This window comes from Clarias gariepinus, chromosome 13, assembly GCF_024256425.1.
Source record: "Clarias gariepinus isolate MV-2021 ecotype Netherlands chromosome 13, CGAR_prim_01v2, whole genome shotgun sequence".
Classification (NCBI taxonomy): domain Eukaryota; kingdom Metazoa; phylum Chordata; class Actinopteri; order Siluriformes; family Clariidae; genus Clarias; species Clarias gariepinus.
The window spans coordinates 3,444,811-3,460,540 of NC_071112.1; the positions used below are offsets into that span (position 1 = coordinate 3,444,811).

The window sequence follows — 15,730 nt, forward strand, 5'->3', positions numbered from 1 at the left end:
CCTCTTCATGGTATATGAATATTCTAATAGTGTAATTAGCATTAATTCACACACTTGTGCATATATATTAAGTGTTTTCGAAGAGCTGGAGTGAGTGCTACGCTAAAGTCTGCACTCTTTCCGTTTGGACTGGAGGACTAGTCGTTATCATATACTTTTTCCGACTGCGTCGTGCAAATTAAGAAATGATTGCGAATACCTTTATGCGTGAAGATAAATAATAATAATTATGATTGATTAATTCCCTGTGCAAGCAAATTGTCTGTCATTCTTTTTCTTTTTTTTTTCAGAGGGAGGCGGTCTGGGAGTTCATTTGCATTCTGAACAGCCTTCTTAATGTGGCTATTTATTTTAATTTAATTTCATAGCCATGCATACTGCACAGGAGGCTCTTTTTGTGTCAGAGTAGCATTAACCTCTGCCTGTTTAATATGCAGCTCTCTGTCGTCTCTCTCTCTTTCTCTCTCTCCACTACATGAATATTCATCTTCTATCACTCTTCCCAGAATGCACTGTGTGCATTTAGACCTGTAGGTTTCTGCACGATCAGACAGAACAGAGTGCACTACATAGGGCGCGTGGGCAGGTTTCTTAGAGATGACGTAGCACGCTTGCGCGAGGGCGGCATGACGTAATTTGAGACGCAGCCGCAGTTTTTTTTTTCAACGCACGAAACCCGGAAGTCATGTTTGTTTATATTAGAAAAAGTGCAAGCAATTACGTTTCTGCTTTTTTTGTTTTAAGGATTTCTTTAGCGAACTTAAGCATGGGAAGCAAGTCGGTTTTACCCACAAGGGACCAAGCTTTTAAAGGCAGAGAGGAGAAAATAGTCGTGGCAGGTAAATTAATAATAATAATAAAAATATTCAATTAATATCATCATCATCATCTCATTAAAAATTAGCATTATGATTTAATCAGCAATGCCTAAATCATTTCTAAACAAATACTTATGTATTTATAATATTTTGTATACAATTTTCCTTTGTGATTAATAAAGTAGTGTATATTTAAGGTTCAATTTAAACTTTAAACCTCAGAGCATTTTGGTTATTATTTGTTTTGCTGTTTTTTTTTTTTAAATAAACATATACAGGGCTCAGGAGGGTGCAGTACAGAGTGACATGTCCATTCATTTTAACCATCTATACAAACATGACTGAGCAAAAACAAAACAAAAAATAGGTCACATAGGCAACACAGATAGACACAGATACACATGATGATGTGTCTTTATGGTTGTTTTCGGTTGTTTCTATGATCAATTAATAATAATAGTAATAATATGCTCATTTTGAGAGTTTAATGTAATTGCAGTCTAATTCCCATATTCTGGTAGTGGTAAAATTTACACGCTTCAATAGTAATGATAACTTTGGTTGTACCTGACATATACAAAAACCCAAATACCCAGTTTAATTTAATACCAAGCAATTTCCCTCTGGGATTAATAAAGTTCTTTGAATCTTGAAATAAATCTTAATATGTGAAAATATACAGTATATTTATATCCATAAACACATGGATGAGCGAAGTTAATGTGGAAGAACTTGACTTATATATATATATATATATATATATATATATATATATATATATGTGTGTGTGTGTGTGTGTGTGTGTGTGTGTGTGTATACTGTATAGGTGTTTTCCTTTAATCCATGTCTTTATGGACCTTGCTTTGTTCACTTTTGCGTAACACTGCCTGTTACTCCTGAAAAACAACCCCACACCAGTTCCAACATGACTGCGTAGCAGTGCATAAAGCAAGGTCCATGTTATAGCTGCAAGTGGTGGACCAAGATTAAATTAAACCCTATGAATTAAAATTTGAATTTTACCCAAGTTCTATGTTCTATGTATGTTTTTATTATTATTTTTTCAACTTCATTGACCGATGCTGTCTTGTCATCACACGTTGTATTTGTGCTGCAGAATTTTAATTGTTTTAAATAAGAAGAAAATTTATATATAAATTGTGTGTGTGTGTGTGTGTGTGTGTGTGTGTGTGTGTGTGTGTAGAAAATGGGTGGGGGGGGAGTACAGAGTAATACAGTTGTGAGATGTTTTACAAGTGTAAGTTAATATAATAATGCAATGTTTTAATGTCAGTTCCTAATTTGTTGAATTTGTTGTTAAATCAACACCACTTCCTCCTTTTTTCTATACCAACTGGTTAAGCAACTTTTGCAGCATGCTTTCACAATACAGTTTATTTACAGTAAATTTTTTTCACTCGAATGTGCACAAGTCCGAATCATGGTGTGTTATCTGACCATTTTTCCTTTCAGTTTAATATACACTGCATTTATGAGGTTGTGAAAGTCTTGTCTTATCTAACTGAAAGATGCAGCCGGATTTTATCAAAGAGTGACGTCAAAGTTAGCAAAAAAAACAACAGAGTTTTAGATTATAGGTCTAAATATAAGTCTTAGTGACGCATAACCAGTATATATATATATATATATATATATATATATATATATATATATATATATATATTTTAATATTCAATTCTGTTAAATTTGTTTAAATTAAGATTAACTATTGTTTAAGGTTATCAGTTCACTCTCAAGTAAGAACTTTATCCTGTTCAGGATTGCGGTGGACCCGGAGGCTGTCCAGGGAAAACCTGGCCTCTGTCACTTGAGTTAAACGGATTTTCTTCAAACCATAATGAGCAATCTCATACACAATTATAAACAGTTTGGGTGTTTGTGATTATCATTAAGAAATTATAAAAAAAAAAAAAAAGGATTGTTAAAAAGTATTTCTGTTCTGGTTTGAGACTTGAGGATTCCACATCCATGCATTTCACTTGGAGTTGTTCTTTGTCCTTACTTTTGCTCATGGGTGAGTCTCTGCCAACATCTAAATTAGCGTAGTATTATTTTATTAGCTGAACAGAAGCCAATTAGATTAAAGGCCTTAGGGATTAAAGAGATGACTGGACACTTCAGGTCTTACAAAAAAGAAAGGAAAAGAGTAAAAAGAAAACTTGTAATTGTTTGTGTTTCATCTATACAGAACAATATAAAACATTTTGCCAATTTGCAAGTTACAATCCTAATATATATATATATATATATATATATATATATATATATATATATATATTAGGATTATATATATATATATATATATATATATATATATATATATATATATATTAGGATTATATATATATATATATATATATATATATATATATATATATATACTGTATTGCCAAAAGTATTCGCTCACCCGCCTTCACATGCATGTGAACTTGAGTATAATTCAATTCTTAATACAAAGGGTTTAATATGATGTTGGTCCACCCTTATAACAGGCTATAACAGCTTCAACTCACTCATCCAAACTCGCTCATCCATATCTTTATGAACCTTGCTTTGTGCACTGGTGTGCAGTCATGTTGGAACTGGTGTGGGGTTGTTTTTCAGGAGTTGTCCCTTAGTTCCAGTGAAATTTACCCTTGATGCTTTAGCATACCAAGACATTTGGGGTCAATTTCATGCCCGCAACTTTGTGGGAACAGTGGGCCAACTGTACGCATTCTACTTTTTACTTGCCGGTCTGCTTTACATATTTTTGTATTATTATTAAACACTTGATCATATGTTGTTGTTGTTTTTTCAGTTAAGTAACTACCTTGCTTACTTATAGTTTGTCGCCATGATCAAAAGTTAGTTTTAGAAGGAGGGTGAGCTGATGAGATTGCGGCCTTCTCCGTTCTGACGCGAAAGTGTGCAATCATGTGTCACCAAGATGGTGCAATGGCTTGTAGTGTCGCCACTGTGAGTTTTGTAGTTATTTCTTACGCTGGGAAAAATATTTTCATTTTGTGAAGGCAAGTCATCAAGCTTAAGTTAGCTACGGTACCCAGAATGCACCTGCACACCTGCTGTTTTTCCCCAGAGATTACAAAGACTTATTTTAATTATGTCTTCAAATCATGTTTAAATTGAAAGAACCATGATGAGTTAGGGCTACTCAATTAATCGATTTTGACTCCCACAGTTAAATGACCACGATTAAATGATGTCGAAAATGGCAATAGAAGGCAAAGCAAAAGTTCGATGCTAGAATTATTCCGAAATGAGAGAGTGCGAATGAGATACACCTGTGAGGATTTAGGAAAACTGCACACGCGACTCAAACAGCCTTGCAATGCATATTTATTTTTGCGAGGGCTTTCAACAGTTACACTGGTATCAAAAGTCATAAGTGAAAAAGCACATCGTAGGGGAAAAAAACTGGCGCACGTTTCATTTAGCTTTAAGAGTTTAGAGGAGTAGGAGACCGTGTCTGATGTCTCGGCTGCTTTGATTGGTCAGTCTCTATCTGGGACATTGGTAAGTCTATCGGTGTCTTCAGTCACTTAGAACCTCAATAAGCGTATTATTGCTGAGAGATGAAAATGAAAGAAACAATCTGGACAAAAAACTTATTTTTGTCATTGAAATCAATGAATAATCATGATAAAGAATCGTGATCTCAACATTGATCAAAATAATTGTGGAAATAATCACGCAACAAGTTATTTTTTTAAAAATATACAAACATTTCCAAACATTTCAGAAGAAGCAGCACATGTAGTTCCTTGACAAGGGATCAACGCCATTTAAAAAAAAAAAAAAGTCAACACTTGATAATGACCAAGTCCCCTAGCTCGTCCAAGCTCGTTGTTCATGATCATTGTTACTATTTTTAGTTAAAAGGATAAAAAAAAAAGATAAAAATGTTTGCATCCTTCCACGTTGTTTAGAGCTAAGCAATGCATTCTGGGAGTTTTAGTACCATGGCACTATTAGAGGACCATCTGTGCTTTTTGCGCATGAAAGCTCCACCCACGTCGTAAATTCCTGATCCATCTGTCGAAGCAGCTCATTGTCACAGCATGGCGGAAGTTTCCGGGCCTCCACCTCCCATGGGGGGGGTGTGGCAGGAGCTCTGGGGTCTGATGGAGGCAGTACCTGCTGTTCTTTTTATGGCTAGCTATTACAGTCAGATTTTGGAGAACCCATATGCTTAGTGGGTTTAAAGCTCCAGAACAGTAGTGCAGATTTGTTCGCAGTGGTCAAGGTCTTTAAACAAAGTGCCGCATAATATCAGCACACCTGAGGTGTGTGTGTGTGTGTGTGTGTGTGTGTGCAGACCTGACCCCAAGATTTTGTTTAGTTTAGCCTGCCGTAGGGGCTTGTCGTAACCTACGTTGTCGTACAATAAAGAGACTGATGAATAATTTGTTGACTCTTTTAAGATTTTAAGATTATATTCAAAACTTAGCAAAAAAAAACTAGCAAATGAAACAAAATCTCAATGCAGCGTCATAAGAGGCCAAATCAATTCCTCAGTAGCATTGGGACATATTCACCATGCTGTGACACAGTTATACACAGTCACCTGTGTGTTTGTTTCTTTCTTCTTCTTTTTTTTTTACTTTGCTCTCATTCAACAACCATAGACAGAAAAAAAATTCTATTCCATTGTAAATCCTGAAGAAGAAGAAACTTAAATTGGTATGGTTGTTGGTAATGTAAATCCCCCTCGATACTCTAACACATGCTAGTTTTCCGCTTCCTGCCACCTGCTGTAGTTTATCTGTAAATCAAGGACGTGGTAGGTCCTATTTTTACTAGGCATATTAATTAGCCCGAACAGGTGCTAGATAATATTTCCAGGAATCAGGATGTAGAAAAGGTGACAAAACTGAGCAAAACACAGTGCAGTACATTGCGGAAACTGTTACGCAACTAGCACAAAACACATCTGGCATTTCAACACTTCAGGTGAAAACTAAAGACGGCGCTCATACTGATGGAGAACAAACACCCAAGACCTTCTGTGGTGCTGTCAGGGATCTAAGCACGATGCTTCATCAGCAGAGGCAGGATCATCAGGAAAGGATAAAGGCAACTACACTAATGTCGGCTTCACCGTGAATTTAACTGCTGATCAGTTATGCTAGTTGCATCATTTCCTGCTTCAAAAACACGCAATTGAGCTTTGCTTTGTCCACCCGGCTATCAACTGTGTCTAGACTCACTGGCCAATTCATGAGGTACACCTTGCTAGTAATTCTTCATGGCATAGGTGCTAGAAACATTCCTTAGAGTTTTCGGTCCATATCGACCTGGTAGCATCACTCAGGTGGTGCATATTCGTCGGCCGCACGTCCATGACGCGAAACTGCTGTTTAACCAAATCCCAAAGCCGCTCTGATGGATTAAGATCTGGTGACTGTGGAGGCCGTGTAAGTACAGTGATCTCGTCATGTTCAAGAAACCAGTTTGGGTTGATTTTACCTTTGTGACTTTGTTCTGTTATCCTGTGCTCATGAAGGGATGGACACGGTCAGCAACAATACTTAGGTAGGCTGTGACATTTAAGCCATGCTCAATTAGTGCAAAGGGGCCCAAAGTGGGCCTGGACCGTTGAAAGCATGGATCCATCCTGCCTTGTGTCATGTTTACTCATGAGACTCATCAGACCAGGCCAGTTTTGACAATCTTTCTTTCTGTTGTTCAATTTTGGTGAATCTATGTGATCTGTAGTCTCAGCGGCACCTGGTGTGGTCGTCTGCTGGTGTGGCCTATCTGCTTCATGGTTGGATGGTTTGTAAGTTTAGAGATGCTCTTCAGCATACCTCGGTTGTAACGAGATGTTCTTTGAGTTACTGCTACATTTCTATCAGCTTGACCCAGTCTGGACACTCTGTTCATTCATCAACATGGCACTTTCACCCAGAGAACTGCCCCTCACTGGGTATTTTCTCTTTTTCAGAAAGACTCTGTAAACCCTAGAGATGGTTGTGTGTGAAAATCCCAGCAGATCAGCAGTTTCATAAATACCAAGACCAGCACTTTTCTTCCCCATTCCGATGCTTGGCCATGTCTACATGCCTCAATGCATCGGTTTGCTGCCGGGTGATGGACTGATTAAATATTTGACAATAGTTAACAAGCAGATGAACATTAGGTGTACCTAATGAAGTGGCAGAGAAGGCAAAACTCGTCAAAAGCCTTTTAACCCGAAATACAATAAGCAGCAAAAGTGAAATTTATACATACAGAAAACATGTGCATGTATCATAGTCATGTCTTTATATTCCACTGACACCACTGCAGCAAATTACATAACGGGATATAGTGCGAGTGCAGACATCACGTCTACTCCTAACCAAATGGATGCATTGTGGAAAGACCTGCAAAAGCTGTGTATTGCAGGAGCAGTTTGATGTGGTGCATGCTCCATTGGGCATCGATTGTCTCATGGAGCAGTTAGAAGGAATTGCTCATGATGGCTAAAAGCTTGGCCTGTAATCTTTTCTCCATTATGTACTGTCTTCAGAGTTTCAAGGCTGGGCTCTAAAAGTGCACCAGTTTTTTTGTTATGATCTTGTTCAGTCTGTTCATGTCGCTGCAGCTCTGGCAAACAATGGTGTAGCACAGAAGCAGAAGTGCTGACTAACTGTATAAATGCTGAAGGACCTAATCAGCTGCCTCTGTCCCTTTTTGTACTTTGCTCATCATTCCAGGTATTAATTATTAATGCATGTACCTTCATCTCGAATACATCCATGGCATGTTACTAATAGTTTGTATTACCGCTTGTATAAGAGATATAATGAGGTGATTTTCCCAAAACATAAAATGCAGCCATGATATATTCTAGCTCACAGGTTGTCAAACTTTTTACAATCCCATTTAACTGTAAAAACACTTTAACCTTTCAGTACAGATTTATTTTAGAAACAGACTTTTTTTGTTTAATAGGCACTTTACTTAAATGTGTACAATAATATTTTGGGGGATTTTTGTAACCAAATAATGGCTTTTTTCCCCCCTCCTTAACTTCCAGAGAGCCCTTTTATTGAAATTGTCATTAAATTCTACCTGATGTTATTTATATCTATAATAACTTGCTGAGTCACATTAGGGGTGAGTGGTGGTTTCTACCGCTGTAACAAAATTAGAAAATTGCTGCCCTCCTGGCTATAATTCAGAGTGCCTGCTTTGACAAAGCGCGCCAAGCTTTCATAACTTACTAAGAAGACGGTCCAACGATATACTGGAACACACTCCGATCAGCCATAACATAAAAACCACCTGCCTAGTATTATGTAAGTCCCTTTGTGCCACCACAACAGCCCTGTCCCATCGAGGCCTGGACTCCACAAGACTTGTAAAGGTGTGATGTGATACAGTATCTGGCACCCTTACCAGGAGATTGTATAAATGTGAGATTATGTAAGATTAGACCTCTGAGGAACGGACTTGTTTGTCTAGCACATACGACAGATTCCTAATTAGATCAAGATCTAGGGAATTTGGAGGCTGAGTCAACACCTTGAACTCTTTGTCATGTGCCTCAAACTATTCATGAACAACATTTGCAGTGTGGCAAAGCACCGTATCCTGCAGAATACTGTTGACATGAAGTGATGTACTTGGTTTGCATCAGTGGTTAGGTAGGTGGTATGTGTCAACGTATCATCCATATGAATGACAGGAACCAACGGTTCCCAGCAGAACATTGCCCAGAGCATCATGCCTTCTTTCCATAGTGCATCCTGGTTTCCAGGTAAGCTGTGTGCACACACACATGGCTGTCTACATGATGTAAAAGAAAGTGTGATTCATCAGACCAGGCCATCTTCTTTCATTGCTCATGGATGCTGTTCTGATGCTCACGTGCCCATTGTAGGAGCTTCAGCAGTGGACGGGGTCAGCATGGGCACTTTGCAGCTTTGTGTTCTAACACCTTTCTTTTAGAGCTGAATTTTTTTTTAAGCAATTTGTGCTACAGTCCTTCTTATGTGTCTTATTATGTGTCCATTTCCATTAGTGAGCCGTTTGTGCCCATGACCCTAGCTTGTAGCCTGCTTACTGGTTGTCTTTGATTGGACCGCTTTTGGTAGGTACTAATTGCTGCATACATCGAAAACCCCACAAGACCTTGTGTTTTGGAGATGCTCTGACCCATCTTCTAGGCATCACAGTTCTGCCCTGAAGTCGTTCAGATCCTTATGCATGCCTATTTTTCCTGCTTGTAACACATCAAATTTAAGAATTGACTGAATGGCAAACCCTTGACGGGTGCCATTGGACTGAGAAGATTGGTGTTTTTCAAGGTTAGGGGATGTTACTTTTAAAAGTAACCAATTACATTACAAAATTGCTGTCTTTAAAAAGTAATCGGTTACATAACAGCATTACTTTATAATTAAAGTAACTAGTTCGAGTACTTTTCCATTGCAGAAAATAAAAACTCCTTTGTGATTCCTCATGCATGTTGTTTTAGTCAAGACCTTTATAATTATTCTCTGATCATCACTCAGTGAAGTTTGGCCCATAATCTGTTAACTACTGATACTCCTATCTCACCTACGCGGTTTCGTGCAGTGGCCGTAAGTATGATTCACCGAGTTTTGGCACTGTGATTAGGTTTCCATCTTCCGCGCGTGGGTCCTTGCATAGTCAAACGAGTACTCTAACGAGGTACACCCAACACTGGTGGTTTTCACTTCACCGGTCAGTGGTTTTAATGTTATGGCTGATCCAATTTGCTTTTGGTGCATAGAACCTGCTCAGTAAAATAATCCAGTTTAGTTGAGTTTTTTTTCAATTAAGTAGAGATCTTTAGACACAAACTCCGGATGAGTGAATGGAGCTTTTCCTTGCACATATTAGCATCATGGGTAGCAGACTTTTTGCTAATACTTTGAGCTGAAGTGTAGCATTGCGAAAAATTAGCACTGTGGCTAGCGAACTTTTTGCTGACTCATGTAGCATGTATGAGTTTACATAATCAAATGAGCGTTGTGGCGAGTGGAGTTATTGCTACCACATTTAGCACACACAATATAATTTATACTAGTAGATTGGAGTACATTTTGTACAAGTGATTAAAAAGGAAAATATTTTCTTTGTAAACTATATATTTTCTATGAATCAGACTGATTGTGTTCCTATTTCTCATTGTAGTTTGTATATAAGTCTTATTGTTGCTGTAATAAAATGTAATCAAATAATAAATTTCTTTGCCGTCGTAAATTAAGAAATTGTGGCAAAGATTTAATTATTATTTTGGTCAAAAACAGCCGACTAAAGATCAGATTTTGGCGAGAATAACAGTAGGTCTTTTATGCACCGACACCCTAATTCTAAGAAAATCCAAAATACATTTTACTAAAATGCTATGGAAACGTTTTTATTTTTTCTGCCTAGACCTGCCTTCTGATGCAAAGATCATGCTGTGTAAAGAGACCGTTTTACAAAACCATCCAGTTTGGCTAAAGATGTCCAAAATGCTGTTAGCCAAGTGTGATATCCTCACTCTGTGAACGTCAAGATTTGATCAAGTTCTCAGATATCTCTACGCCATAATGAAACAGCTACAAGCCTAATCAATTCAGTTCAGGCTTTTTCAGACCACATGACACGTTCTAGCATAAAGTCTCAGGACGTTGTGCAAATCGCAGCCTGTATAATTTAACCTACAGTAGGCTGTATCACAGTTGTTTAGCTTGCACCTGTACTGTATATAAAAATGTTCTGCCTCTGACGGATTTAATTCGGCCTCCCTGTCGCCGTACTGTAGTACAGCGCCACGATACGAGGCCGCATTCTGGATGAGTGTAATTGAGTGTAAGACTCGCGCCCATCAGAATTCTGCTGCAGTTCCTCCAGACCTGCATGCCTCCATCTTGCCAGCAGTAGCTGAGGATGTTTGTGTTGGCAGGGTGGGGTGATTCGAGAAAGGAGGGGGTTCTCTCCATGGCAACCGGAAAGGGTTGCCTGGATACGGGTGTGAACAGAACATGTGGCATGTAGACTGAGAAGGCTAGGATGCTTCATGGTGGAGTCAATGGGGGTAGCTGCAGCATCCAGAGCTGTTTGTAGAGGAGCGGGTAGGTCACCGCTTGTCCGTCCGGAGTAGCCTCGTCCTGCGGTAGTGGCACAACATTTATTTTAAATAATTTCAATAATAATTAAATAATAGAAATGAATTAGAAGAAGATTAGCACAGACTTACAGAGGTGTAGGCTGGATGCGGAATTGAAATCTTTGTTTCACTATATGACTTGATGGTGGAATAATAAAAAAAGAGCCAATCGTCATAGAGGTGTTAAAAAACCCTGTTTTGTAATTTGTCTCTGAGCTGCTGGTGCAACCATGTAGACAAACCCTACTGTATAGTTATCTGCTGTAGCTTAGCACCTGATTGAAGGTGGCCTGTTATACAGAAGACCTTATTTTATCAAGTGCACTATATAGACATGCAACATTTTTATACCGACCCATTCTATGGTGGCAAAACAGGAAGAAGGTATTCATTTGATAAAAGTCATTGGAACAGCTTGCTCAGCTTGCTATTTCTGTACTGAATGGCGAATCTGTAATATTGGTGAATTTAATTGGCGTTGGCTTGTACGTGTTTGTTGTTGGCTGTGGGTTGCAAATTTCATGGATGCCAACCAATAAGAGCGCAGCCATATGCTCAGTTTATAGTTACAGTCAGCAGTGTGTTGTGTACATCGATAATATTTCAGAGAAGCAAATGCGTAGTCCAATAGGATCAGCCAGGATTGACAGGTTAGATGTTGTATTCTTCTCCTACCCATGTCTCTCTTGAGATTTGGTGGCTGTGTTTACCCAGATTCTGCAGGTTCCTCATCAGTATCACTTTCCCTGGCTATTTTAATCCAACTCTTCCCAAACCCAGCAGTGCCAGAATGTTCCGGAAGATTCTGACGGACACACGGCGCTGTGCAGGATCTGGACAACACGGACGTAGCCAAATTTCCACCTGCGGTAGCGATCCAGCCAATCAGAGCGCAGCCATATGCCCACCTTATAACTCTGGTAGTCCGCAGTGTGTTGGCATTTCTCGCTGATTGTAGATTGACGACGTGGCACGAGTTCAACAACAACGCCAAGCGGAAAGATGGTAGCGGTAGTCCAACAGAACGTAACCTCCTTTGTGTTTTTATGTGTTTCCTGGGTAGGTGGAGTCCTTTCGAGTCCTGTAGATTAGTACATATTGTCTTGCAAAACAGCTCAAATCCTGATTTGTTCCAGCGTAGCGTTCCGCTCCGAAATTCATTTAAAAATATATACAAATTGTGGGTTTTCGTTTGTGGTTTTCTGAAGTTTATCCGGAAGAAAGAGAACTCCCGTTGTCAAATTGCGCCGTCCCCTCATGCAGAATTCTTTTGTCAGGCTCTCCCACCCTTTTTCTGTTTTCATTCTCTCCTTCTTTTTTTCTTTCTGGGCATTGGCAGGGTTTGGTGGTGAGGTGTTGCAGTCTGGGTAAAGGCGTTGGCACCGACTCTAAGCTCATGGTGAAAGGAAACCGAATGGCATCGCCTGGACCGCCGCCAAAACTCCATGAGAGGAAAACAAAACCCAGACAACGTGTGTGTAGAGAGAGAGAGAGTGAGAGAGAGCGGGGCATTATGGGAAAGTAAAGGGAGGAGGAGGTTTAGTGAGAAGTGTTTGTATGATGGAGAGAAAGAGAAAGCAAGAATGTTTGCAAGAAAAATAAAGTGTAACACAAGGGCATTATGGGAAAGCAAAAAGTTGTAAAGAGGATGATTCTGCAGAAATTCTGAAATTAACCTAGATTAAATACTGTTTTTATTTATTTACATTAACATACAGTAAACCCAGTGCATAACCATTCTGATGAGGATGAGAATTAGATTACGGGTCGTCAGTACAGTATGTCAGGATGTGTATGGCCAAAACACAGTATTGGTGGTGATTTTTATTTAAAAAAAAATTAAAAATGGCAATTTTTCAGCGTACTACTGTCTCACTCTAAACAATAATCATTTAAAATACATATTATTTATATTTCCTTATGAGTTTTGATACTAAAATTGTTGCTTAAAATTAAAGCATTCCGTACAAAAAAATCTGTAGTGTCCGTAACCATACCAAATTCATATTGCAATATCTTAACAATTTAGCATTTTAGAATAATACACTTGTACAGATTTGTCTTTTTAGTGAAATCTAAATTAGCCAAGTTTCATCTGAATGACAATTAGTATCATTGAAAGATTTCAGCTTTAAAAAGTTACGGACACTACACCTACTGTAAGTGAGACATTTTTTAGCACTAATACAGTAACATTTTTTGGCCGCTAATAAAATGGGAATTGCCGCAAAAACCTGTCTGTCTTTGACAAATTAAATGTATTTAATATTGCAAATTACCTTTTTTTAATTTAGCTTTTCCATTTTTTTTATTTAGCTTTTACATTGACGGTTACACCGTACTTGTTGATTATTTTCCAATAACAGCCCTGGAAAGTCTTTTCTCTTATTGAGAAGGCATGTTCTTATGAATGCTGTGTCATGCTTTTTAAATATTTTTTGAGGTTTTTCCTGTTCTGGAATGTCCATGAAACAAATACCTGTTACTGCTTGCATCATAAACAGATCTGTGATGAACCGTAAACAGTCGTTTCCTCGCCAGTAGAGAAAAAAATGTATTTAGTTACATTTTGCGATTTTACTTTTGTGTAGCAATTCATGTATCACCACACTGACTCCAAAATATATATTTTTTAAATGCACAATCTCAATTTGTGATGGTAATATGTTGCAGTTCCTCTATAAACCTACAGGTGGTGCATTTTAAACGGTTCACCCACTGGCAGGCAGCTCAGCATTTTGTATGGTAGGAGCGATTAAAAAAATATATATATTTTTTTGCTGTATTTATTAGTAAATCTAACAAAATCTCACTCACTCAATCGTCTTCTATACCGCTTTATCTCGTATTCAGGGTCGCGGGGATCTGGAGCCTATCCCAGCGCTATACAAATAAAATTGAATTGAATGGACTTGAAATTCTCAGACATTATTATATTTTTCCCTCCTCTGAAGTCGGCTGGATATAACTGAACATTACAGCCGTGTCGCAGGGTTTGTCTGATGTTGTACTTGAATCAAACACCTTAAGTCAGAATATAAAAGCACTTTTAAAGCTACATTTTATGAGAGAAATATCCTGATAAATGATGTATGTAACTCCATATTAAAGTAGATCACAATAATATAAGCTTTATCAATGTAGTTATTTAATTTAAAAATTAACAGTGACTCAAGTCTTTTATTTCAATTGCACTCCATGTGACGCAGTAATGAAAAAGAAAAGGTTTCACTTAGAAAAAACTATTTTTCTTTTTAAATAACAAAAACAATTATAATGATATTATTATTATTATGCTAGTGGTGTTTGTGTAGTACTTTGCTTCATAAAACTTAGCTCAAACCCGGATGAAAGTATTTCCTCTGCGACTGCCTGTTATTAGTAGTAGGTAGTTTCCCAGGGTTGAAAACTTTACGTTTTTTTAAAGCACTGACACCAGAGTTTCATTCTCAAGTGCTGAATAAACACACACCGGCCAACCGTAACATTAAAACCAATCAGACTTGTTTGCCCTGCACATACTGTGGATGCTCAGTCAGATTGACATCGGGGGAATAGATTTGCAAGATAATGAATTAAACGCATCATAATGCTTTATTTACAGTATCTAATTATTTTGATTTATACACATTTTTCACAATTAATACACATTTCTATGATTTTTTTTCTTTTGACTGTGTAAAGCTGCTTTGTGACCATGGCACTAACAACGAATAAAATTTAATTTAATTTGTGCAGCAGCACAACCAATTAGGATCCAAAATAACCTGGATTATACTGTATATAATATTTTATTTTTATTATTAATAATAATAATAATAATAATAATATTATTTATATATAATTAGTTCGCATTCCAAGCCAAATTTCTTTAAAAGGTATAAACGTATTTAAAATTCATTAAAATTAGACTGCTTCTTTAATTATTAGAAAATAGTAATTATTAACAGAAATATACGTTTTTAATTACAGTATTAACAGAGTCTAGTCACTGTGTTATGCAGGCTAAGAGGTTTTTACATTAGACGTATTGATCAAGTCATGACGAGAGATCTGTTTCAAGAAAATTCATTTAAAAAAAATTGTCAAATGAATTCAGACAGATCTTTAACTGTGTTTCATCACAGAAAGTGAACATTAATTGTTTTGTGACAAACAATGATATTGTGCATGCCATGCTGCTCTAGTGTGTGTGATGTAGCCTGATGTTGAGTGCGTTTCTGTGATTATCTCACTCTATTTAGATCCATAGTGCTCGAGAAAAGGCTTATTGGATGCTGGTGTGTGTGTGAGTGTGTGTGTGGGTGGGGGGATTTCCGTGTGTTCATAGTATTGTGGAATGTGTAAGCCATAAGCAGACTGTAGCTTCAGGCTGTAAATCACTTCAGTGTCCTTTGCCTTAATCCGTGCCACATCTGTGCCATTTTTCTCGTAGTTCCTGCGTGGCACACTTGGCACGTCGATCTCACCACCTTATAATGTTTTGTATAACCATCTGCGGTACGTTTCCGCTGGTGCGAAATAAGTCTGGCTTCTATACGCTTCTACATCTTTAGTGTGTGTGTGCGCGGAGGTGGCATGGGTGGTGTTGCAATGAATGAAGTTGCTCTAAAATAGGAACTGTAGCTTGTGTGTGTGTGTGTGTGTGTTTTTAATCTGTTTTGTTTGTGTTTTGTAATCTGTTAAGTGTCTCTCAGTGAGAAGACCCAAGCTTTAATCCTGCTTAGCTTGACCAGACTGAGCAAATCTGCACTAATCCTCCGAGTGCTATCCCTTACAA

General features: G+C 37.9%; 1 protein-coding gene across 2 annotated transcripts in view; it reads left to right on the plus strand.

Annotated features, from left to right (window-relative positions):
• The first annotated feature begins 682 nt into the window (after nucleotides 1-682).
• msrab (methionine sulfoxide reductase Ab) overlaps nucleotides 683-15,730 on the plus strand; it is a 51,151-nt gene continuing 36,103 nt past the window's right edge. For both annotated transcript variants that reach the window (XM_053509758.1, XM_053509759.1), the window contains exon 1: nucleotides 683-839. In XM_053509758.1, coding sequence (XP_053365733.1) covers nucleotides 686-839 — 154 coding nt within the window. In that variant the 5' untranslated portion in view covers nucleotides 683-685. The remainder of the gene's footprint in view (nucleotides 840-15,730) is intronic.